General features: G+C 45.7%; 1 protein-coding gene across 2 annotated transcripts in view; it reads right to left on the minus strand.

The window, feature by feature from the left end:
• TMEM255B (transmembrane protein 255B) overlaps window positions 1–25233 on the minus strand; it is a 147982-nt gene that overhangs the window by 14267 nt on the left and 108482 nt on the right. For both annotated transcript variants that reach the window (XM_090031686.1, XM_090031685.1), the window contains exons 5-7: window positions 21943–22023; window positions 14056–14141; window positions 4947–5106 (exon numbers count right to left, since the gene is read on the minus strand). In XM_090031686.1, coding sequence (XP_089887812.1) covers window positions 4947–5106; window positions 14056–14141; window positions 21943–22023 — 327 coding nt within the window. The remainder of the gene's footprint in view (window positions 1–4946; window positions 5107–14055; window positions 14142–21942; window positions 22024–25233) is intronic.

The raw sequence follows: 25233 nt of genomic DNA on the forward strand, positions 1-25233 counted from the left end.
AGTCACAGCTGAGCAGGAACTACACCATAGGTCGAGTCATTTTCACTCCTGATTCATGTCTAAGCAACTCATGATCACTGGAATGAACCAGATTGGAAAAACATGCTGGCCCAGGAACACAAGAACAACTGCAGCCAAAGAAAGGCTTTGGGGACCCAATAGGGAAGACAAGGAGAAAGCAAAATGGATGTGTCAGCACTGTGCAGTCGACTACTTAGCCTAGGGCCAGGCTTAGTAGTTGGCCCTGGGCTACAGCACCCTACAGCACAGGGCCAACTATTTAGCCTAGGGCCAGGTTGGATGCTGGTTTCTCAACCTTTGATTTGTCTTATATTGTATTTCTTTTCCCTCCTTTCACCTTTGTTCCTCCTTTATCCCCTCCTTTGCCATTCTCCTTGTGTCCTTTCCCTACCTGCTCTCACCAAATGCACAGAGAGGATATGAGTAGCAATGGAAAGCTGCTTTTACTCCCTAGAGTGAAAGCTGGCATGGGCTGCTCATAACTAGATGGCTGCTATTTATTACTGGCTCTATGGTAACGCTCCTCACACCAGTCCCTTTGGAACCCACAAACCCCCCTCCCAATCTCGTGTACAGACTGTACATGTTGCTAAGTGTGCTCATTTACCCCAGGTAGGAGGAGGACAACTTCTACTATACCTTTTGCAGGCTTCTGACCCAGGCCAGGTTAAAATAACTCAAAGACTAGGGACAAACTGGTGTATGTGTAATGTCTAAGTGATCAGAAATTGGTTTAAACCTGTAACAGAATAGATGTTCAGTACACATAAGCCAGTTTGAAAATGGCTGAAACCAGTTTGTGATAAACCTGGCTGAATCAGGCTTAACTGATTTGGGTCAAACTGGTTTATGCAATGTCTGTCCCAGATCCCTTGCTGGTTTAAAATAAACCAGACACCCCCAGCATCCTGGCATGCTCTGGGTTGGGCAGGGCTCTCTGTTCCACAGCAGGTCTGGCCCCTCCCCTCTGCTCCCTGGCCAGAGCTCCAGGAGAGACTACAGCAGGGGTGGGCAATTATTTTGGGCGGAGGGCCACTTACTGAGTTTTGGCAAGCCATCGAGGGCTGCATGACAAGCAGCCAGGAGCAGATAAATATTAATTTTCTAAAATTTTTAGGGGCCCCGTAGGCCAGATAGAATGGCCTGGTGGGCCGCAACCAGCCTCCAGGCCTCATTTTGCCTATCCCTGGACTACAGGTACAGCAGGGTCTGCCTGGCTTCCCCCTGCCCTACTTCCCCCCCCATGCTGTTTGCTGCTTAAGCAGGAATGCCCCCTCTCCTCCCCCTCATCTCCCACAGCACGGACCCCAGCCTCATGGACCATAAGCATGTGGTATGCTAGCTAATATGTCCAATTTCACTGGGACAGGCAAACAGAACAGTCTTTCTGGAGCTAATCAACGGGTCAGCTGTAAGCTGATTAAGAAGAGTTTGAACTAAAGGAGAGAGCCTGTTGTTTTGCCGATGAGGTGATAAACACTGTTATCACTGGTTTCGCCTGTCAGTTTGCTGCAGATAAGTATAAAGAAGCAGGGAGAAGGAGATTGAAAAGCTCTGCATCATCAGCAGATGCATGCACTGCACCCTCCCCCCTTGCCTCAGAGTGCTAGCGGGGGACTGGGGGCTGGCACCACTCCCGCTCCTTGAGCAGCCAGCAGGGAAAAGCAGGCAGACCTTCTTAATCAGAGGTCCTGTGGGAGCCTGACCATGCCCTCCCTCAGCTCAGTACTGTCCAAGGGAAGGGAGGGCTGTTCTAGGTCCCCCTGACTTCTAGCCTGAGCCACTCCAGGCACATGCCTGAATTTCTTCAGTCCAGAGAGAATGTTCAGTTACAAACTGGTTCAGCCTAGCCAGGTTAGACTAACCTGCAAAGATTGAATCAATTTAGGCTCAGACTTTTTGAATGTCTGTCCATAGCCAAAGACAGCCCTGCTCTAATGCATGTTCATTAAAAGCCCTGAATCTGGACGTAGCATTACTGACACCTGTTTGACCTGCACATATTCCACTGAGGAAAGCATGAAGCATTGGTCGTACTGTAGGATGAAGTACGAGAAGGAGGAGACGCCTGGTGTTCAAAGCAAAGGTGTTCAAAGTATTCTGGGACAGTGCGTTGATACTTGGGGAGGGGAGAATATATTTTAGAAAGGAATGTCTCCAAGTACCAATGCACTGTCCTAGAATACTTTGAACACCTTTGCTGCCAGACACCAGGCATCTCCTCCTTCTCGTACTTCATCCTACTGCTACATGCAGCCTTTCATCTCTTTCATCTCAAAGGATCAAAATACTTTACAAACTCTGTGCTGTACCACACACATACCTGCAGAATGATAAAACTGAGATCTAACACCACTTCTCATTATTAGGCATTGAGAGAAGGGATTGGTGCATGACTTGCCTGCAGCATGGAACCACAGACTTATAGGGAAACAGCTGGCTGGATCTCCACATATCTGTGCAGTACAACAGCTCTTCGGTGTGACATTCCTGTCCCCAGCAGCCTGTTTGGCTTCAAGGCCATACTGCCTTAGCTTCTACCCATTCCTCTGACAGAAGCAATGCAAACAGTCTGAAGTCTGGAGCCTCCTGGAAAATGTATTCAACTGAGCCCCCCCCAGCCAAAATTCATTAGGTCACATTATGCCACTGCCCCTTTCCTACTCAAACTTATACAGTGAGTATGTGCCAGCCTGGTGAGAAGGAGAAATTCTGGTTGGAGCCTGTGGTATTTTCCTTGCCAGTGTAGGGGAAAAGGAGAATGCATAGTTCCCTAGGGGGATTATGTTATCACCACAACTGAGCTCCCAGTCAGCACAAAGTTGCTTGTACTTCCAGCCAAAACTAGAGCATAACCAGCCAACATCACAGCACTGCTTCAACCCTGCAACTGTGGGTTTACTGGCATTGCTTGAATCCATCCCATCCTCTGAGGGGTGATAAAAGAGGCATGTCATGAATTACTGCAGAGTTAACTTAAACACTGCCTCTGCAGATAAACAAAGGCAGCTTGGTGGGAAATACTCCTCAGTCAGTCTAGCCTCCTTTCAATATTGGTATGTTGTGTCCTAAAATAATGCCAACGCTAGAAAACAGATGCTGCCAGACTGGTGGCCACATGGGAGGGAGACAGAGGAAGCATGCTGCTCTGCTGTGGCCCCCATCTGTTCTGCTTCCCTAGTCACAGTCATGCATTATCTGCAGCACTTCTCATGTCTCTACACCACATTTGACCATTTTGTTATGTATGCTTGTGCTCATTTAATGCTACAAACTGGTCAGGGGGGATCAGCAGGTATTGGGGGAGTCCCTGTTCCCCCGTGTGCTGCCAGGAGTGACCAGGAATAACAGTCACAAGCTGGCGGAGGGTAAGTTTAGATTAGATATTAGGAGGCGCTACTTCACAGTCAGGGTGGCTAGGGCCTGGAACCAGCTTCCAGGGGAAGTGGTGCAGGCTCCTAGCCTGGGGATTTTTAAAAGGAAGTTAGATGAGCACCTTGCCGGGGTCATCTGACCCCGGTGCTCTTTCCTGCCAAGGCAGGGGGTCGGACTAGATGATCTACCTAGGTCCCTTCCGACTCTAGCTACTATGAAACTATGAAACTATGAAACTACTTCATGAGGTACTTTGAGCAGCAGGCACTGCAGCAGGTGTTGCAGAGTCTGAGGCTCTGTGCCACCATCACAGGTGGTTGAACCAATGGTGTGGCCCCACTTTTTCATTAGTTCCTTGGAATGGCAGACTCCGGTATGTAAGAAGTTGAGGTGAAGCAGAAGGAGCCAAAGCAATGACTTTGGACATAGAGGACACATCTACATGAGACGTTTACTGTCACATTGCCTAATTAGATCCGCAGTAAGCATCTCAACATCTACATGTGCAGTGCTATCAGGACAGCGCCAGCTAGTTAACTCCACTGTAGGTTAGTACTTGTAAATACACATACTATCCTATGGTGGAGTTTTTTACTCCACAGCAATGCACGTGTAGATGCTGATGGGGCTGGCTGGGGCATGAGGGGGCTTTAGTGTGAAGGTTGCCCCAAGCCAGCCGGGGCTGCTCTGACCTGATTCAATGTGCTGCAGTCCCAGGCACGTGTTCAAACGTGGCATCTGGACCAATAAACCCCAGTATGAACTGAACCAGAGTTTATTGTTGTGCATTACTTGCATGTGTAGATGTGCCCACAGAGAACTTTCTGGATGCTCCCTGCTTTGTTCCAGCTGGATATCTGCTCTCTCCCCTTCCTCCACTTAATTTTTTGTTGCGTCACATCCAGGCCTCCACCTTCTCCCCTCATCCCTTCCTTTTCACTTTTTCTTTCCCTGAGTCCCTTCCCAAAACAGAACAAATACAAAATTTGCTGCTATTACATTGTTCATTCTGCTTATGCAGCAGACTTCCTCCCCCTACCCTGGGTCTGTCCTGTCTAGGAAGGCTGTACATGCTGACGAGGGAAATAAATGGCTGTGTTTGTACAGCACCAAGCCCAATGGAGGCTCATTCTTGGCTGCTGATTCTGAGCACCACCACATTGGAAATGCTGTATAATCTTGGTCTTCTCTTTAGGACCGCAGATGTAAATGTCATTTACAAATGGGGACTTTGCAGCACCAGGCTGGGACATTTGCTTAGTGCTGATTCAGAAAAAGGGTAACACCTACCGAATGACATGACAACATGACTTTCTAGAAACACCTACTCTTTCCCATCCATCCACATATCGACCAAATCTTATCTATTTGGTTACGGCAGCAGACAAGAGCACAACCTAAAAATGACTGAAGGCTCAAAGGTCATGCTTTTTTGAGAGTTCTTGATTATATGGTTACAGTTTCTGTCTTGTTTGACCCACTAGCTGTCACCATATTGCAAGAAGCAGGAGCCACTATTAAGAAAAGATAAAAAGAAGTGCAGGCCTTACCATGTCTTTAAATGCCCCAAGTATGGCTGCCGTGATTATCCCAAGAAACAATCCAATGATATTCAGGACTGTAGAGGACCACAGAAGTCGGTATAAATGAATCACATCCTGACAGCTGTTCACTCCAAGGAATTCATAGTAGCTGGGTGACTGCTCTGAACTGAAAGAGGATAGAAATGAAATCATTGTTATGCCAGGGGTTTCATACATGGTATAGAGCAGTGGTTCTCAGCCTTTTTCCTACTGGGACCCATTTGCAAAGATTCATGCCCTGTCCCAACCCACACCCCCCTTGGCCCTGCCAGTGCCTTAACCCCAGTCCCCTCTCCCCCCCGCCCCAAGCCATGCTGGTGTCCTTTACTCCTGACCCACAGACCCCTGCCCTGCAAGAGGGGCCCCCAGCTGCACCCATCCCATTCAGCTGGAGTGCAGTGGCTCTGGCTCATGTTGGCAGCAGCAGAGTGAATCTGGCCCTGGCATAGGCTGAAGAGAGGAGGAGGAGAGGCCTGTGGCATGCCTCCTGCCCTGGGCTTGGGTGCTGCGTTAGGCAGCCTGGCCATGGCCCCTCCTGCCCACCAAGGAGTGTCTCCTGGATGCCCCACCCCTGCAAGCATAAGCACTGGCCCCAGTGCTGCCAACCCAGCCATGCAGGTCTCCCCTGCCCCCTTCCCCCACTGGAAGCGGCAGCCATCTTCCCACTGCTTCTGCCCTGCCACAGTTCATGACCCTTTGAAATATCACGACCCACAGGTTGAGAAATGCTAGTAGAGAGCATCTAACTAGCTGGAACTCCAGTGGGTAATTTGTCTTGGGCAACTGACTCGAGTGCAAAATGTACAGCCTTGTCTGTACTACTAAGAAATGATTAATGAATGTTACTAGCATTGCTCAAGCTGAATGCGAGAAGTTCTAGCATAGACTGGAATCTACAGCCCAAACTGTTTTTTTTAATGACTGAGGCAAACTTTTAATAAATATGGGTCTGGTCCCTGGGTCGTCCCACCTATGCCAGCTCTATATTAGATGACTAGTGTTTGGCAGCAGTGGGATTGTTTAGTAAGATTCTCTAGCATAACTATGGTTTTAATAGAAAATGCTACACTTTTTTTCTGAAATCAGGCTTAGGGCATGTCTACACTGCTCTGACAGCCTGCCTTAGCTGGGACCCTCCTCCCCCTGCAATCATGATCCACCCTGTCCACTCTAATACTGCAGGGCTGCTCCCAAGCAAGGCACAGGCCAAGATCTTCATGGGTCCATTTTCATGTTTGGAATGTATGAGCAAGAGGTGATGGCAAGGACAGACTGGGACTGATGTGCTTCAGCACACCACCACCATGGCTTGAATATGCCCTTAGGACTGTGAGTTTGTGTGCAACTACCAGTTCAAACCTGCTTAGCAGAGTTCCCCCTTTATCTCCCCCTTCATCTCACCAGTTAATTAAAGACTTCTCTTTGGAGTCTCATCTTTTGTGGGGCACAGGCTGCCTAAGAAATGAGAGGCAAGGAACATTTCCCCAACAATATCCCCCACTTGCTTATGGTGCCTTATGGTGTCTAAGTGACAAAGGCAACACGAGAGCTAACGGATACCATAAGGATGGTCCTTTCAACTGTGGATTGTGCCTTCTAGAAGTACTATCTTGCTGGGATCCTATAATCCCTGCTCACTTCCTGCCCCTGGGGCAGGGGGCTGAACTCGATCTTCCGAGGTCCCTTTCAGCCCTACTGTCTATGAAATATATAAAATATTCTTCTACATGTATTCAAAATGACTACAATTACCATTCACAGCCATAGGCTTTGTTTTGTGCTGAGATCTCTTTGCTGTAGAGGCTATGTAATATGTGGGTATTTGGAGAAAAGAAAGGCAGTGTCTTGAAGCTTTTCCATTGGAAAGCATGGTGAAACGGTCCCAGGGTTTGTACTTGTCTTAACTTCTTCCCTACTACATCTGCTCCTACACTCACAATCTGAGTTGAAGAGACTTTGTGCCAGCTCTACTAAAGCCCTAATGCATGACATTTGCACTTCTACATCGTCATTTTGCTGAGGAGCAGAGCACAGCAACCCCTGAAATTTCCTGCTTTCTAATCAGGCTTATGGGATGCAGATGGAAAATTGAGTGGCAAAACCATGGAGAAGAAAGGGGATGGCATGGAGACTCCTCTCTGACAATGGCCATCACCAGGTGTTAATGACTAAAAGAGGAAATTTTCTCTTGACTGCTCTCTCTTACTAGCTTATGCCTTGAAGCAATGGGATCTCAATCCCTAGCATTTTTTTTCACCCTAAATAACTTCATAGATTTCATAGACATTAGGGCTGGAAGGGACCTTGGAAAATCACAGAGTCCAGCCCCCTGCCCAAAGGGCAGGAAGTCAGCTGGGGTCATAGGATCCCAGCAAGGTAAGCATCCAATTTGCTCTTGAAGGTGTTCAATGTAGGTGCTTGAACCACCTCCGCTGGCAGACTGTTCCAGACCTTGGGGGCTCAGACAGTAAGGAAATTCTTCCTTATGTCCAGCCTGAAATGGTCTTGCAGTAGTTTATAACCATTCGACCTTGTCATCCCTTGGGGCGCTCTGGTGAACAAATGTTCCCCCAGATACTGGTGGTCACCCCTGATAAACTTATAGGTGGCCATCAGATCACCCCGAGCCTGCGCTTTTCCAGGCTAAAGAGCCTCATAGATCTCAGCCTGTCATCGTAAGGTCTGTTTTCCTGACCTCTGATCATGCTCTTCTCTGGACTCTCTCAAACTTCTTCACATCCTTTTTGAATTGTGGAGCCCAAAACTGGATGCAGTGCTCCAGCTGTGGCCTCACCAAGGCCGAGTACAAGGGGAGAATGACGTCCCGGGATTTGCTTGAGAAGCATCTATGGATGCAAGCCAGCGTTTTGGTCGCTTTACTAGCTGCAGCATTACATTGCAGGCTCATGTTCATCTTGTGGTCAATGATGACCCCCAAGTCTCTTTCTTCCATAGTGCTAGCCAGTGTAGCACTGCCAAGACTATAAGGATGCTGCAGGTTTTTCTTCCCAAGGTGGAGAACCTTGCATTTTTCAGTGTTAAACACCATCAGGTTCTCATCCGCCCATTTGCTGAGCCTGTCCATGTCAGCCTGGATCACCCACCTGTCTTCTGATGTGGATGTTTTGCCCCAAAATTTGGTGTCATTGGTGAACTTGGCCAGTCCGCTTCTGACTCCAATGTTCACATCATTAATGAAGATGGTGAACAATATGGGTCCAAGGACAGAGCCTTGGGGAACCCCACTGCTTACAGCACACCATGATGAGTGACTTCCGTCAACCACCACCCTCTGGGTCCGACCACGGAGCCAATTCCCCAGCCACAGTTGGCCAGCTCTTCCAAGAGGTGATCATGGGATACCAGATCAAAGGCTTATTTGAAGTCAAGATATATGACATCAATCTCTTCTCCCTTGTTCAGGTAATAGGTCACCTGGTCGTAGAAGGAAATGAGATTGGTCAGGCAAGACCTACCCACAATAAACCCGTGCTGGCTATCCCTTAGGATGTTGCCGTCAGCCTCTTTAATTAACTTTTCTAAGATCTTCCCCAGGATAGAAGTCAGGCTGATGGGCCTATAGTTTACCAGATCCACTTTCCTCCCTTTCTTGAAGATCAGCACCACATTGGCCTTCTTCCAGTCTTCGGGCACTACACCAGAGCACCAGGAGTTTTCAAAGATTTGTGCCAGGGGCTGGGCTATGACGCTCGCCAGCTCCTTGAGTTACCCTGGGGTGCAGATTGTCAGGGCCGGCTGACTTGAAGGTATCCAGCTTCTCAAGGTGTATCCAGCATTAATGAAGGGCAGGGGATCTCCCTCACCTGGACCACCCTGTCCCGTAGCAGGCATGGGTGTCCCATGGGACTGATGAAAGATCGATGCAAAGTACCCTTTTAATAGGTTGGCTTTTTCCTAGGTGTCAGTTGTCAGCTGTTCCATCTGGTTCAGCAGGGTTCCAGTGTTGCCCTTGCTTTTCCTCCGGCTCCCCATTTATCTGAAAAAGGACTTTTTGTTGTCCTTATTGCTCAGAGCCAATTGGAGTTCAGTTGCAGACTTGGCTTTCCTGGTTTGCTCCCTGCAGGACCGGACAAGTGCAGAATAATCCTTGGAGGTGAATCCCATCCTCTGTAGGCCTTTCTTTTTAGCCTTAGGAGGTCTGCTAGGTCCCTGGAGAGCCAAGGGGGCTGCTGTGTCCTCTTGCTGCCTTTCCTCCAAGATGCAACAGACTTAGCTTGTGCATTGAGGATCACTCTCTTGAGGAGCAACCACTCTTCTTGAACTCCCCCCTCCTTGGGGTCGTGGTCCCTTAGGGCCTCACTGACAAGCCTCCTGAGCTTGTCAAAGTCGGCTTTCCTGAAATCAAGGACTTCTGTGTTGCTGACTGACTTGCCAGCTTTATGGTGGATGGTGAAGGTGATCAGCTCATGGTCGCTGTCACCCAGCTTCCCTTCAATCACTAGGTCTCCAATTAGGTCATCCCCTGTAGCCAGTACCAGGTCGAGCAGCACTTTACCTCTTGTTGGCCCATAGACTTCTTGAGTCAGATAGAGGTCATCCATGCACGAGAGGAAGCTTTGTGACTGTTCGGATTTTGCTGAGTGATCCTCCCACAAGATGTCCAGGTAATTGAAGTCACCCATGACAACCATGGTCCTGCAGCCCTCAGCCAGTTCCCAGGCAAACTCCTGGTCAAGCTCAGGACTTTGGGTGGGAGGTCTGCAGTAGACTCCAACTGTTGTGTCCCCTGTCCCCATGGATTTTAACTTGGAGGGTCTTCAGTCATCCACCATGGTTGCCAACATCAGCTTGCAGGGACACGTAGCTTTCCTTAACATAGAGAACTACACCCCTGCCCTTTTTATCTACTCAGTTCCTCCTATACAAGGTAGAGCCATCTATACCCATGGTCCAGACATGGGTGGAGTCCCACCAGGTCTCCATTATCCCTGTGACATCATAATTATTTGCATTAAGCAGGAGGATGAGCTCCTCCTGCTTATTCCCCTAGCTCCTGGCATTTGTGTATAGGCAGGCAAGAGCCCCCAAAGGGAACTTTGGGGGCTCTTGCCTGCCCACAGATTGTACCAGGCAAGTGTCCCTTTGGGGGTTCTTGCCTTGCCCACAGATTGTACCAGAGTTGGGGCAGGGGTGGGCTCCCTTAAATGCCTTGGCCTGCTGGCTTTGCAAGGGTAGCTCAGCAAGCCAGCAGTGGCGGTAGTCCCCCCATTCCCCAGCAGCCTTAATTTAAAGCCCGGTGGAGCAGGTCAGCCAGTCTGGCTGAGAAGAGCCTCCTCCCCAGTGGAGAGAGGTGAAGGCCATCTCTTCCTAGCAGCTCACTGCCTCTCTTGCCAAAGAGATGGCCTCCACCTCTCTCCCCTGGGGAGGAGGCTCTTCTCAGCCAGACTGATGTTCTCATTAATACTGATGCTCTGATACCCTTCCCTTAGCACTGTCTGATACTGTGAGCACATACCATAAAGAATCTAGTTCTTGTTTTGAATCCTGCTGTGCTCTTGGCATCAATGCCACCCAGCAGCAATGAGTTCCATTAATTGATGGCATGTTGCATAAGTCTTTCCAATGTAAATGCCTTACTGTTCAATTTAGCTGAATGTCTTTTTGTTCATATATAATAAAAAAGGTAAAGAAAAGCATTTGCTTTACTTGTTCTATACCAGGGGCTCCCAAACTGTGATTAGCATATCCCTGGGGGTACACAAGACATCTCTGAAGGGTATGTAGGAGAAATTGTGTAATGGTAGGTTTAATTTTCATTGTAATAATAACTGGCATTTAAGGAGTTAAAATATAAAATGTATGTTGGTAGGGGTATGTGGGCAGCTGGTAAATCTGGAAGGGGGTATTTAATAAGAAAAAGTTTGGGAATCTTTGTTCTATACCATTTATTATTTTGTAGGCATCATCTACCCATGCCAACTGATCCTTTAAAACCTGAAGACTGAAGTTAAATAAAACACGTGCAAGCACTAGGATGAGCAAATAAACTGAAATAGTTGTCATTGGTCTGGTCATCAGCAGACATGCTGCAGTAGTTCAATTTAGCATCTCCTAGGCCAGGATAGAAAAGTATTTGCTCAGGCTCTGACTTCATCTTTAATTGGTTCCATAAAGCTGCACCCCAGAAGCTCACTTGCCCAACATGACCCTGCTGTTCTGGGGAAATCTGACTCTTTCTCTCTAGTCCCCAAATTCACTTTATTTCTTCAGGGAAATGAGGGCTTGACATAATTTATTGTTTTTGCAGAAACAAAACATACTGGTCTGGATCCCTGTCAGATTCTCTGTAAACCTTGTTCTTGTAAACTCGTGTGACCTTTTGAGTTCCCATATCTGGCACTGGCCCATCCAAGGCTCAAAGAGGGCTGCGTCATTCATGCTCGCAATAAATAAAGTGGGGGGAGAGCACTTTGAAGTAAATCTACAGGATTAAGGACTCAGTCTAGGAAATGTGACATTAAAATGCAAGGTAGCACTTCACAGCTGGCACATGGTGAACTCAACAAGCAGCACCTACAGCCCCTGGAGACTGCCCAGAATTTCCCAGGCTCTACAGAACATGATGCTGCTTTCAAGGATATTGTCATGTACAGACATGGAGCAAGGCACCGGGCAGGGATCTGTGTGCGTTTCAGGTTGGCAGTAAATCTCATGAGTTTATTTTGTCTGCTCTTGGGTTAGGCAATAGTGCTGTTTACCCACTATGCATTCACATGTCAGACTGTTGCTTCACCACACTGAGCTCACAGCCCTTTTCTGAGGACTGGTGTAGTCATGCAAGCCCAGATCCAAAAAAGCACTCAGGCTCCTAAAGAGGGACTCACAAGGAATTTAGCTGCCAGTGTCCAAGAGCACAATCCGCCATAGGCCTGGCTACTCTCTTCCACAGGATTCAAATTACACTTTGACTTGGGGGCGAGGGGAGGGGCAGTTCTGCAAAAAAACACATGGGTTGCCCATCTACCCTAACAAAATCTGCCCTAATAAAATCAGAGATCTCCCAGGTTATGATTTTCATATCTTACAGTGAGGTTTTCATTTCTTATGGGGGGGGGCTCAGCCTCCCTGAGCTCCCCCGTAATTCAAAACCTGCTTTTAGTGTGTGCCCACCTCTCTTCCATGGGGCTGCTATGGACAGAGGTGTAACAACGCAGCTAGGTGCCAGAGGTGACTGCAACACACAGGGGAAGTGGTGACTTTTGTCTGCTACTGTGCTGCTGATTTGATTGTGTGGCTGTGCCAGCAGCCATTTCTTTTCTGCTCCCCGTCCTGCAAATTGACTTCCAGGGCAGCTGCCCCAGTCACCCTACCCTAGTTATGCCACTGGCCAAGGGCACTCCTAAAGGATTCCCCAGCCAAGGGTTGGGAGCAAGAATAGGAATCTAGGAAACTATTTCCCAGGTAAGTGCCCAAGTCCACAAGCTCCAGCATGTACCCTTTTGCTTGTTCTCCCTTTCAGTCCTCAGTTTTGAACCTGAGCCACAGTGTGGCCAAGAATGCAACAAGGAGAGTGGAGAATCTCTCCCTTCCCAGCCCAGCCTGTAGCCTGGGGGCTAGGGCACTCTTTCTGATGCAGCTGCAGGGTTTGAATCCCCTGGGCTCTAAAAGGCTTAGAGGCCAGGGATCTCTCACTTCCTAAGTGCTCTACCGACTAGACCAGGTAAACAGTGGCAGCACCTCCTTGGCTATCCTTCAGAAGAAGAGACTGACCTAGTCTTGGGCACCTCAGAGCAAGAGGAAATTTGAGGTTGTAAATCCCTGTCTCCAACAGGTCTATAACCCAAGGTAAGTATGTTTGGGAGGGAGGCAGGATTTCAGGCCCACTCCTCTCTTTACTTGCTTTCTTAGATGGCTCCTCACTTTCCAAGCTTTTGGTTAGGAGTCCCATTTGTAGTCCCTACACTCTACCCCTGCTTTGTATTGGGAACCTGGTCTCCCAAACTAATTCATTCCCCAAATTAATTTGACTCACGAGGCAGGGCAAATTAAAAGTTAACCCTGTGGATAAAGAACATCACTATGTCTAGGGCCCTTCATGGATTTGGTCCAGTGTTACCTGACTACCCTGTTCAGGTACTTTCATTGCCATATTTTTTTCAGCCTGTGGTTTGGTAACAGTAAATTAAAATTAAGATCTTTAAGAAACAGTATTTAAAAAGCATTCTCTTTGTACCTTCTCTAGCCTTATGGCTATTGAATTTAACCTCTTGAGCATGTAAAGATGATACCTGTAAGACCGTCCTTGCTTTGCCTAACATGTTAGCACCTTGAAACTATCCTGTAATTTTGCTTCCCCTAGTTCAGTGAAGAAGGGATCAGTTAAATCAATTTGGAAAATACTAGTGCAAGGTCAACACAAATCCTGACAAGGCTGTCTACCATGTATTTAGTCTGATTGCCTGACAAAACCCGTCAATACTTTCTAAATAAAAACACACAAAAGTAATAAAAGCAGAGAGGAAAATCCTGACTCCACCTCCACCAAGCATGGAGTCCCCCCTCCTAGCTGAGCCAGCATAGTTATCAGCTAAGTCTCCTTCTAAGGGCAAGCACTCAGACTAATTACCCATGGCATGAGATCACAGGGGTCCCATTACCCTATCCAATTTGCAGTTGGGGTGCAGAAAGGACCCACTCTTTCATCTCTACCCAACATGGCTGATGCTGGCCCTGGAAGGAATTGGCAGAGTCTATGACACTTAGCAGTTCAGAGCCCAACACACACTACTATGTGACTGAATGCATGGGGACAGCTCCATATATATTGTCTGCCATGGTGACTGTATGGTCCCCTGTCCTCTCAAAAGAGTGCTGCAGGCAGAACAGGGACAGCTGTAGGCACTGGTAATTCAACAGGCTTTACAACTGCCCTATGACATGTGAAGGGAGGGCTCCTTCAGTCTTCCACAGGGTGGCTGCCAGTGTACGGCCTGATATCCAGCTATGGACTGAGTCCCAGAATATGGGTTTCAGTGTAAATATCTGTCCTTTTGGAAACAGAACAGATGTACAAATACATTGTATTGCTGATGTGTACTGCTTTGGAGGTACTTACTTTTCACAGTTGTAAAGGTCACAGCAGTAGCATGTGTTACTTTTCACTTTAAGCTGGCATTTGCTGTTTAACGTGTAACACATTACCTGGAGAAGAGAGAGGGGACAGTTCTTTAAGCAGAGGCCTACAGGTATAGTACCTGGAGACCACTAGTTTCCAAGGTATCCCACTGATCACAAAAACATCTGCACATTTTGTTTCCTCCTAAGCAGCTGAATGGTTGCATTGAAGAATGCTGCCCCATTTAGCCTGGAATGTTTCATTCAATACATCCCTCGCTCAATCCATGAATTGTTCACCACATCCAGTGCACGGATGCACTGAATGCAAGGAAACATGGCTGGATTCATGACAGATGGTCTCAGGACTCCAGGTCCCTGATTCTGGGAAACCTGCTCTAGAAGAGCCACTGTTCCCTGCTCCCCAGGGGGAGGCAAGAGGGAACAGATACAGGAAGAAGGGACCTGCCCAGCACTGCCACTGTCCACCACAATCTGGCCATAGAGGGAAGCCCAAGACTGCTCCTGCCACGTTTCAGCCATGAGGTGGCCAGGGATAGCAACAGGCTAGGTGCCTCTTTGCAGTGCCTGCTTCTCAGGTGGTCAGGCTGGGAGCACGTACAGGAAAGGAGGGCCTGCCCATTGCCACCGCTGTCCCCAGTGAGCTGAGCACCCCACACAGCTGCTCCCCACAGACTCCACTGGAGTGGGGCAGGAGCAGCTCTGGGGGTTACCCCAAGCCCAGGTCAGCAGTGGTGGCAGATGGGTCCCCACTTCTTGTCTCAACACTGAGATCTAGGATAGACAACAACCTGACAGCCTGAGACAATCTAACATGAATCCTGTCCGGCCCCCTGCTAGCCTGGGAGCTCCAATGGTACCTTGCCTCCACCCCACCCCCAGTCAAAGGGAGTGGCACACTGTACACTCTTTACTAAATCCTACATCCACTTAAACAGTCCTCAATCTCTGATGAAAGGAAAACAGCATAAAAGTCATGGTGGGACTATGGCAACATGATGTCTGACAGGTTATCTACATACCACTTTGGGTAGGCGAAGATTAAAATGTCAGTAAATGATGGCATCATCCTTTCTGTACAAACCACACCTTGCCAGAGTTTCAACTCACCGTCCAAGCATGACACACACAAACACACACAACGCCCTGGGTTGTATTAACAGGAGTGTGAGTTGCAAATCAAGGGAAGTTATTCTTCTGCTGCATTCAGCACTGGTGAGGCCTCACCTGGAGTAGTGTGCCCAGTTTTGGGCCCCACACTTCAAGAAAGATGTGGTCAGTTTGGGATGATTCCAGCACAAGGCAACAAAAATGGTGAGAGGTCTGGGAAGCAATACTTACAAGGAAAGGCTATCAGAACTGGAGTTATTTAGCCCGAAGAAAAGAAGACTGAGGTGGGATTTGATAACAGTCTTCCAGTACCTGAAGGGTGATTATAGAGAGGATGGAGATGGGCTTTTCTCTGTGGCTGTAGGAGGCAAGAGTAAGAGCAATGGCCTCAAGCTGCAGCAGGGGAAATTTAGGTTGGAGATTAAGAGGAACTTTATGTTCTACAAGAGCAGTCAGACATTGGAAAAGGCTCCTCAGAGAAGGTGTGGAATCTCCCTGCTTGGAAACTTTCAAAAACAGGTTAGACAGATACCTGGCTAGGATGATTTAGTTTAGGGATGGTCCTGCCTCGAGCAGGTGGCTGGAATAAATGACCTTGTGAGTTCCCTCCAACCCTATTTTCCTTTGATTGATTCTATGATGACAGAACATTTTGTATTTACAGTGGAAAAACAATACTGGAAATATTTTCCCCTAAAAAGTTACTGAGCTCCTTTGGTGTCTTGAAGCTGCATGAGGAAATCTGTTCACCATTTTAAGTTGTACATTTGAAGCATGGTATGGGGGGTCTGACCACTGAGGAATAAATTGTCTGGTGAATAATAATAAGCTTCTCTAACTAGAATGCTGTCTCTTATTCCTTCATTCTTCAGCCTTTATTACACCACAATCAAGAGTTTCAAACAAACAAACAAAAAAACAGGGAAAAATTTCAAGTAATTAAGCAGACAAGTACCCTTTACAGGAGGCTGTCTGGAGTATTGAAATAATAAAGGTTCATTTGTGTGAATATGGACTCTAGAGAGAAGACAGATGTTGGAACAATAAATGCAGGCACACGAGTCACACTCCACTCAGACAAGAAATCATGTTAATGACCCTTAAATGCAGTAAGCGTACATAATTCCTACTTGACATAAGAAGCTAACTATAATATTTTATGCCTGAGATTCTTACTGAAATTTTTCAGCTTTGTTAATAGTTTTGAAATAGTGCAAATGCTGTCAGTGTTAAAACAGTTCATATCCTTGAAAATATATTATTTAAATCTTTTTAAAATATATAAAGAAAATATGCTGTAACCATTCAGAGGGTTCAGTTTGCACAATGGAAAGAACTGAGTATTGACCGCATATGATAATATATTTAGGAATAAACTGTCTTTTAAAATGTCTGATAAGTGCTCTGTGACATATTTTCATTTATCAATATATTATTTTTTTAAATAATCTCATACTGAAATTGTGAACTGCAAGCTTCTGCTTTTTGGGGGAAGGTCTGAATCACTGTATACTCTTTGGTGTGAAACCTGGGACTTCTATAATGTGTGTGCTCTTGAGAGAAAGAAAAGTGTTGAGGTCATCTGTACACACAAAAACCCATGTACAAAGAAAGCTATACATACTTTTAAAACGTGGCTTAACAGGAAAACTGTGAGAATAGGCAGGGTTTTTCTTTGAGTAGTGGAAATAGTGGGGGGGGCTCAGAAAATCCTAGAACATTTAGGGCCTAGAAAGAGAACAGCTTTCCTACCTTTAATGAACAAGGCTTAGGGTGGGTATTCAGAGAACATGATAACTATGGAGAATCTAAAAAGATCAAAGACAAAAAGGGTCAGGGAAGACGGGTGGAAGAAAATGAAAAGTCCACAAGAAAAGCAAGTAATGAATAAAGAATCAAGAAGGGACTGAAACTGCAGGAGGCAAGCTCTGGAAGGTCAGGGATCATCAGTGAGTGTTTTCTCCCCATCTGTATTCTAGGACAGCAGCCAAAAGTGCAAACCAAGACTATGGCCCCATCAGAATCTTTACTGTTATGGGGAGCTCCTCTGAAGTCAGGCATAGACGTGGATGCAATGTGATGTACTTGCCTCACGGGACCTATGAGGACATCTCTGAAAGTGGAAACGCCAGGGTGGCAAAGTACAGCAGCCAAAACAGAAGGGAAACAGTCTGATCATAAGAATCCAGAAACAGGGCTCAACACGCAGAATACTCATGTATGGCATGAATCTATCACTAATGTCCACATTAACTAGCACCTTAATTCTACTGAAACCAAAGGGCTGTCAGTGGCTGAAAATTGTTCAGAAAAAGAAGCAATAAGGAAAAGGAAAGAAGCATGCCTGTGGGGTAGGCCAAGGGTGTGAAACTCATCTGGTGCCTTGGGCCAGATGAGCAGCTCAGAGCCAGTCCATGGGCCATATCTGGAGCAAAGAACTGTCACCTGGCCCATGGGACTAGAAATTTGGGAGGGCACAAGTGGTATCAGTATCAGTGGACAACCACTGCTTGTCCCACCACAGGCCAGACGACATGCTGCTGTGCTCTGGATCCAGCCCGTGGAACTGCCCACATGTCAGAAATTAGGTGAAACAAGCTGCCATAGCTCCCAGAGCCACAGTGATTAACACTAACACTGCTTGCCCAACCACCAAATTTCTAGCCCTGTGAGGCAGAAAACAGCTCCATGGGCCAGATCTTTTGCCCTGGTCTAGGTAGATATCTCAAATAAAAGACAGCTGATATATGCAAACTACCTGACAAGCCATAATCACATGACATAGGCACCAGATTCCAGTAAGAGTTGAGACACACGTTTAACTTGAGGTATGTCTCTATGTTACACTGAAGGTTTGTTCTACAAGCCCTGTCAAAACTCCATAAGGACAACAATCTGGACCCAACTGCCTTTTAAGACAACTGTGTTTGAGTAATGCTGGGATACTGTCCCTAGCTCTGTGTGCCAGGATTGGTGCCCTGGTGCAGTTTCTACCAGGCCCCATGTGCTGGGATCCCACTGGGACTTGCATCCCAATTTCCTCTGCCTCCACTGTGATTGGTACCCTTGAGTCTTGCACTGAGCCTGCCTAGCTCCACACGCCAGAATCAGTCCTTGCACAGCCAATATGGTGCACAGGACCACAACCTATGGGAATCCCAAAGTGCCTGTGTGGAGCCCCACAAGCTGAATGGGGCCAGATCTGGCCTGCAGGCTGGGGGGTTAAACACCCCTGCCCTAAGACAGACTCAAGTTTGAAAGAGACCTCAAGACTCATGTAGTCTAACCCTTGTGTCCTAGTCCCTCCATCATGTCCATTCAAATAGGTGTCAAACCTCTTTTCTTGGGTGAGGTTATACCCCTGTGAAGTCCCAAAAACAAAACGCATGCTCTGATCCAATAAGAGAGGGTACACTGTGAAGTGAAAGTTCTGATGAAGGTCAATTTGAGATATAGGTTGCACTAAAAAAACAACTTCCTGGTGTGATATTTTTGTTTGCCATTATTTTTGTACTTGAAGTCATTTGGAGTTGAGCAAATGTGCAGCTACATAGCTAAAATGAACCTTAGAATTACCAAGAGTCTGATTCTTCCACCCTTCCTAACCTGAACTAATATCATACTCCATGAGGAGGTCCATTAGTTCCAACAATGGCAGCAGTCTAACTGGGCTCCAGATTAAATTATATTTCCACAGACATCAGAAAGACACCATTTCAGTGTATCTGAAAACTGAAAAATCAGTGCAGAATGTATTTGTTACTGGGGACATCTTGCTGGGCACTTACTGCATCAAATTTAATATTCCATTTTTAACCTAACCAATATGTTCACACTGGTCTGAGATTTATGTACCTGAAAGACCAGCCACCTCCCTGTGACATAGCCCCAGTGTTGAGATCAACAGGAACTCTTGATTTCAAATGGGCCTGATTTATAAACTCTTAGTGCATGCTACAAAGTACCTTTACTTACCCTGGCTGCAGGGGGTTGGAAAGACACTAGAGGGAGAATAGTAAGATCTGATCTAAAACATGTTTTAGCATCTTTGTTACTATGCATGCTAATTACTGGGTGAAGGGGCTAATGGAGTTGTCCATCTTTATAACTATCTTTTTTTAAGGTGCAAGAAGAACCAAGAGAGGGCCAGGTACTCTTTTTATGAGATGAGTGAATAAATGCTCAGGAGGAGCTGGGGGGTAGGATCAGGATGTTTGTGGGTACTCTGCATGCCAAATCCTATTGTTTCATGTCAGAGGCCAGACTGTTAGGCTTCTTAAGTTTGTGGTTTTCCATCTCCCCAGCACCAACTTGAGAGATGTTCTCACCTCACAATACCTACAAAAAAAAATCAAATGGCATCCACTTCTGGCAAAGAAAAGTAATACGTTGAGAAAACTCGGCAAGCCATATACCTGTTGCATACTATTAATGGCATTTTGAACAAAACTAGTGCCCTGGAAAATTTTATAGAACAAGCAATTGGCCTTCTTGGTAAGAAGTATTGCAACTGATTACCAGTTGGCTGAGTTCAGAAAACAAAAGCCAAACTTGAAAGCTATGGATCATTAGCTCTGAATTAGGTCCAGATCAGTGCAGTTGGAAAAACATGTCAGTGGATAACCAGACAAGAAAGTTATTCTTTAGGCCTTAAACCAACATGCTACAGAAACATAGTTTTTATTTTGCCAAAAAAGGTCTAGGTCAGAGCTTCTCAACTTCATACATTCTTAAAATCTTTAGATACAGTCAAATACCTCCAATCTCTTAAAGCTGGGGTATCAAACATACAGCACACAGGCCTGCACACCCTCTCTGTTCAGCCTGCCAAGGATGGCCCTGGCCATCCGTGGCCTAAATTTAGGGCCATTTGGCCTTGGCTCATTGCCACTGCTCCTCGACTCACCCAGCCCACAGATCCACTACCAGAGATCTTATCACTTCTGTCACTAGACCCGATGCTGCAGCTGGATCCCCACAAGGATCCCTGTGGTTCAGATCCAGGCCAGGGCACTAGTCTGACGTCCCTGCCTTAAACCATTAAGTGATGTGCTTGAGCTTACTTGCAGAGAAGCTTAATCAACTTCACTTTAGCAATCAGAAAGCTCCATTTACTTGGTAGGTACTGACTGAGTTAATCACATCTTAAATTGTGATCCAACCACATGTTCAATCAGTTAAAGGTGTGATAAAATGAGAAATAAACCACAAAGTTATTCCACAAAAGTGTGTAATCACTTTGTGGCTGATTCCTATCAGGCTATTAACTGAATGTGTGGCCAGATGCTCCATCGTGGTTGTGAGCCCTGTCAGCTGATGGGACTCCCAGCCACAAGAGCACATGGGGTGCCCCCACAGCCATGAGCCCCATCAGCTGCAGGTTCCCAGCCACAGAAGCTTGTTACTTGCCAGTGCAGGGGGAGCCCAGGACTATGATCTGAAACACTGAAACAAATCACTATCCTCTGAAATGGCCGAATCTCAAACCAAATCGAAACACAGCCATTTTGTACAGCCCTAGAACTAACCATTGGTGCACTCAGCACGTGGACCCAAGTGACAGGAGCAGCCTGAAAGCTTTCAGAATATTCTGACACTGCTCCTAGTTGATGAAGCACTTCATGGTATTGGTCACCATCAGATGGTCATGGGACATTTACGCTGAGCACATCACCAGCCACCGTCAGTATGAAGAGAACCAACCAAATCACCTGCCAAAAACAGAAGTGGAGCTACAGACTGAAAGAGACACCTTCCCTTATACTATGGACTCATATAGGATGCAAATGCTACTAGTATTATTTCAATATGGGTACATGTAGGCTGCATGCTAAAGATAATAACCAGGGATCCTGGTTTTCTCTGATAAAAAAAAATCCACAATTTTTGGATCAAAAAAGTAACCTAAAATCCACATTTTTCCATGATTAAAATGAAACACCACTAAAATCTATGTTATATTTATATATAAAAATAACAGATTTTTTTTTTTAATCAGAGAAAACCAGGATCTAGTAGTCCTTTGTGCTGATCAAAAATAGACTGGATGCTTAAAATGTCTGAGACTGCTTTACCATCCTGCAAGCATGTACCAATGTGGTTACCATGTGAGGGGGTTTGCTCTTCATAATTCTCCCATATTGTACAAATATTTTCATCTTAGCAGTTTCTTACATGGTTCCTTTCCGTTCTACTTTGGTTGATTTCTTTTTCACTGCCACCAAGTTAGTATCCTAGATTGCAAAACAAGCCCTACAGAATTAATAGTAACAGTAAATAAAATTTTAAAAAGAGAGAGAGAAACTAAGTCAAGATTGTTTCAGCAAGCACTGAATTTGTATATGGACACACTTCCTGCCATTTTAACACCGTAATAAAAAAAGCAGAATACAAAATATCCATGTTCTTTGCTCATGCCACATAAACCTAGAGAAGATTTGAAGTTTTCTGCCCAGCATAAATTAACTTATTTGCTAGAGAATTCTAGTTAACAAAAGCCTCTTTAGAGAAAGACACAAATGTAACAAATATATTCCAGGAGACCACTACATAATAAAGATGGAATGAGAATTGCTCCTTTTCCAAAGTAAATACGCTTAATATTAATATTATCAACAACTCAAAAACACACAGTGAGTAATGAATTTGCTATTCAGTGGTGTTTGCTATTCAGAGAAAAGCACATTTGGGTTTCTAATAAGCCCGCAGCCCACACCTGCCCAGAAAGCTACACAAGAAATACGAGATGTTTGTTTACCTCAGTCTGGTAGGCATCATATAAGAATCCTATTCCACTTGAATAAAACTGACACCTTCTGTTATACAACGGCCTAGGTTCCTGTAACAAAGAAAGGTACAGATAAAAGCATTTGTCTATACTAAACAGGCTGGCACAATGTTTCTCCCACCTCCACTGCTGTCAGGTTCTCACAGTTTCCTGGAAGTGAAACCAAAGCAGCCTGTTGGACAACCAGTTAGGCACACTGCAAGGCTGTTTTCTTTTCAACCCCATTACAAAGGCTTCCTCTCACTATCCACTCTATTTCCAGGAGGAGCAAAAATAATTTTTTTTCAACTGATCTGATGATATTCTCTGATAAAAAAATCTCCAATTTTCAGATTTATAAAAGTAACCCCAAATCCAGAGTTTTCCATGATCAAAATGAAACACCACTATCTATCTATCTATTAGTAATGTTTCATTCTGATCATGAAAAAATGTGGATTTGGGTTTTTTAATCTAAAAATTGGAGATTTATTTTTTATCAGAAACAACCAGGATCCCTGTTAATGACCTCCTTTGTGAGACCAGCATCTCAGTTGTTTAATACTTTTTCCCCTTCATATTTGCCTTGTTCCATACAAGATTAGGATAAATAACCTAAGACTATTCATTTTAGGTTAGTCAGTCTAACCTATCAGGATAAGGGTCTTACCCAAATCAAACATAAAAAGCAACATTTAGTTGGCTATTTATTTGGTATACTATCTTACTTGGAAAGGGTTTAAACATGTCTACAGCTATAGAGAAGACACGGAAAATAATGTAAGCTATAACACTTAATTTTTACTAAAACAGGGCCTTGGAGCTTTTTGCATTCAAAGGTCCAAAAACAGTGAAGAAATTAAGACATTAATGGAGGAAGAAATCTAGAGTCAAGCATGCAATTCGCTGTAAGTCGATTTTGCTTCTATTTCTGTTCACAAATATCTGCAAAGAATATAATTATCTTAAATGTGTTTGCTACCCAAAATATATTTCCAGACAAGATTTGCTTGTGCCGGCTGACAGACCCTAAGGGTAGGGACAGACACTACACATAAACTGATTTAAATGATCAGAAACTGGTTTAAACCTGTAACAGAACAGATATTCAGCGCACATAAACTGGTCTGAAAATGGCTGAAACTGGTTTGAGACAAACCTGGTTGAATGTAGTATCAGACTTGACTGATTTGGCTCAAACTGGTTTATGAAATGTCTGTCGCAGACACCTTCCTGGTTTAAATTAAATCAGAATCCCCCAGAATCCCAGATGCTTTGCAACTCTGGGTGGGGCTCTGCTCTCTGCTCCAGCCCAACAGGGCTTGCCCCTCCCCTCTGCTGCCTGGCTGCAGCTCCAGCAGACTGCAGGTACAGGGTGTCTCCCTGGCTTCTTCCTGCTCATCTCCTCCCTACTCCCTGCTTCAGCAGGGATTCCCCCCTCCAATCTGCCTTACACAGACACCTCTCAGCATTAGCTAGCATACCACATGCTGGCTACAGTCCCATCTGTGCTGTGGGAGACAGGACAAGGACAGACGGGGCAGTGTCTGCTTAGGGCTCTTCAGAGCTAATCGACAGGTAGCAGGTAATGCCCCTCCTTGGAAAAAAGTTGTTTAAGAAGAGCTTGAACTAATGAGAGATACTTTTGTTTTACTGATAGGGTGATAAATGCTCCCCCTGTAGCTTCATGCTGTGTAAGTAAACACTGTGCAAATCCCTGCTGGCTCCCTCGCTGACCAGAGGGGGGGACCCCTCCATAATCAGAGCATCCTTCTGGGGCCTGGCCACACCCACCTCAGCTCAGGACTATGGAAGGGAAGGGGCCCCGCCTCCTCTCCCCCAGCTTGTAGCCTGATCCACTGCAGGCATGTGCCTGCATTTTTCAGTCCAGAGAGGAGTTGTGTGTGGTTACAAAGTGGTTCAGCCTGGGCAGTTTAGACTAACTTGCAAAGATTGACTCAATTCAGGCTCAGACTTTTTGAATGTCTGTCCCTAGACTCAGAGTCAGTATGACAAATGCAAGAAAGGAAGTTAGGATCACCATTATCCACTAATATCTTCCTTCCTGCAAAAGTATAGGGGCTATAAAACCATCACTAGGAAATCCAAGCTTGTCTTGCTTGGACTTCATTGTGCCAGCCTTGGTTTCAGTTAACTATAGAGCTGCTTCGGGGACAGGCTGAAGGCTGAAGACAGGCTTCTGCTAGTTAGGATCTGTTCTCATTATATTATATTTATCTGGTAATGAACTGTGAACTGTATAAATAAAGCTATAAAACCAAACAAGGCAACCAGAGAAAATGCCAAGCCTGGCAGGAACATAGGTAGATTAATAGTACTCATTCATCGTGTTGCTGTTTTTCTGGCTGTGACCTTCTGATTTCTCTGGCAAGCCAAAGTAAAAGCCTGAAGACAATTGCTGGGTGAAGCCTAAGAGCATCCAATAACATCTATTTATACCACCCAAGAAGAAAACCTTTTCCCAAAAACTCTGATTCTTTGGAAGGAAATACCAGAGCGATGCAAACAACGTGCCATTTCTAGCACTTGCAGGAGTAGAAGAATGGGTTTTTTTTTAAATCCAGGAAAACATTAGGTTTAGCCAGAACTTCTTCTACTCCCTGAAAGAAGAGGAGCAGGGCGGGGGGAGAAAGGAGGAAAGAGAAAGAATACAGAGCGTAACAGAAAATATGCAGAACAACAGAATGTTTTATCCTCCTAACAGAGAGATTTAAAAATTGTTAATCATTATGTCTGCCACGACAGCATGCTCCATATCAGATAATGGAGGATCTGGAGCTATCTTTCTTAGTGCAGAGATCCAGCACAGTAGGAATGGCTCCAGCAGGCATACAGTGCTTATGCTTTCAAACAACACTGGGTTTGTGCATTTTTAGAGAAAGCAAGAAAATTCCCCTTCTGCCATTACCACTTAGGAGGAGGCCTTCAACTCTAATCTCTTAGTTTACATTCTATTCTTGCCCATCTCATCTTCATATTTAAAAAGCAAACAGGCAAACTTCAAATTGTGAACCAAATTAATGCCAATTGCCTCACTATCACTTTGGCCACCAAGGGACATGAGAGGTTGCTCTTTGGCCATCAGATACAGCTGAAGTGCTGGGTTGTTCCTGTGAGCAGTACTAGTCTCACAGAACAGGATCGATTGATTAAGCTGTTCAAATCCACCCTTGTTTTATGGGAATGTTATGTAGAAGAAAAATCAAGACTTTGACCTGCCACTGGCCACCATGAACACAGTTCATTCAGTTGTGGATACAG

Source organism: Crocodylus siamensis, chromosome 1 (assembly GCF_052110815.1).
Source record: "Crocodylus siamensis isolate JL-2025a chromosome 1, ASM5211081v1, whole genome shotgun sequence".
NCBI classification, from domain to species: domain Eukaryota; kingdom Metazoa; phylum Chordata; order Crocodylia; family Crocodylidae; genus Crocodylus; species Crocodylus siamensis.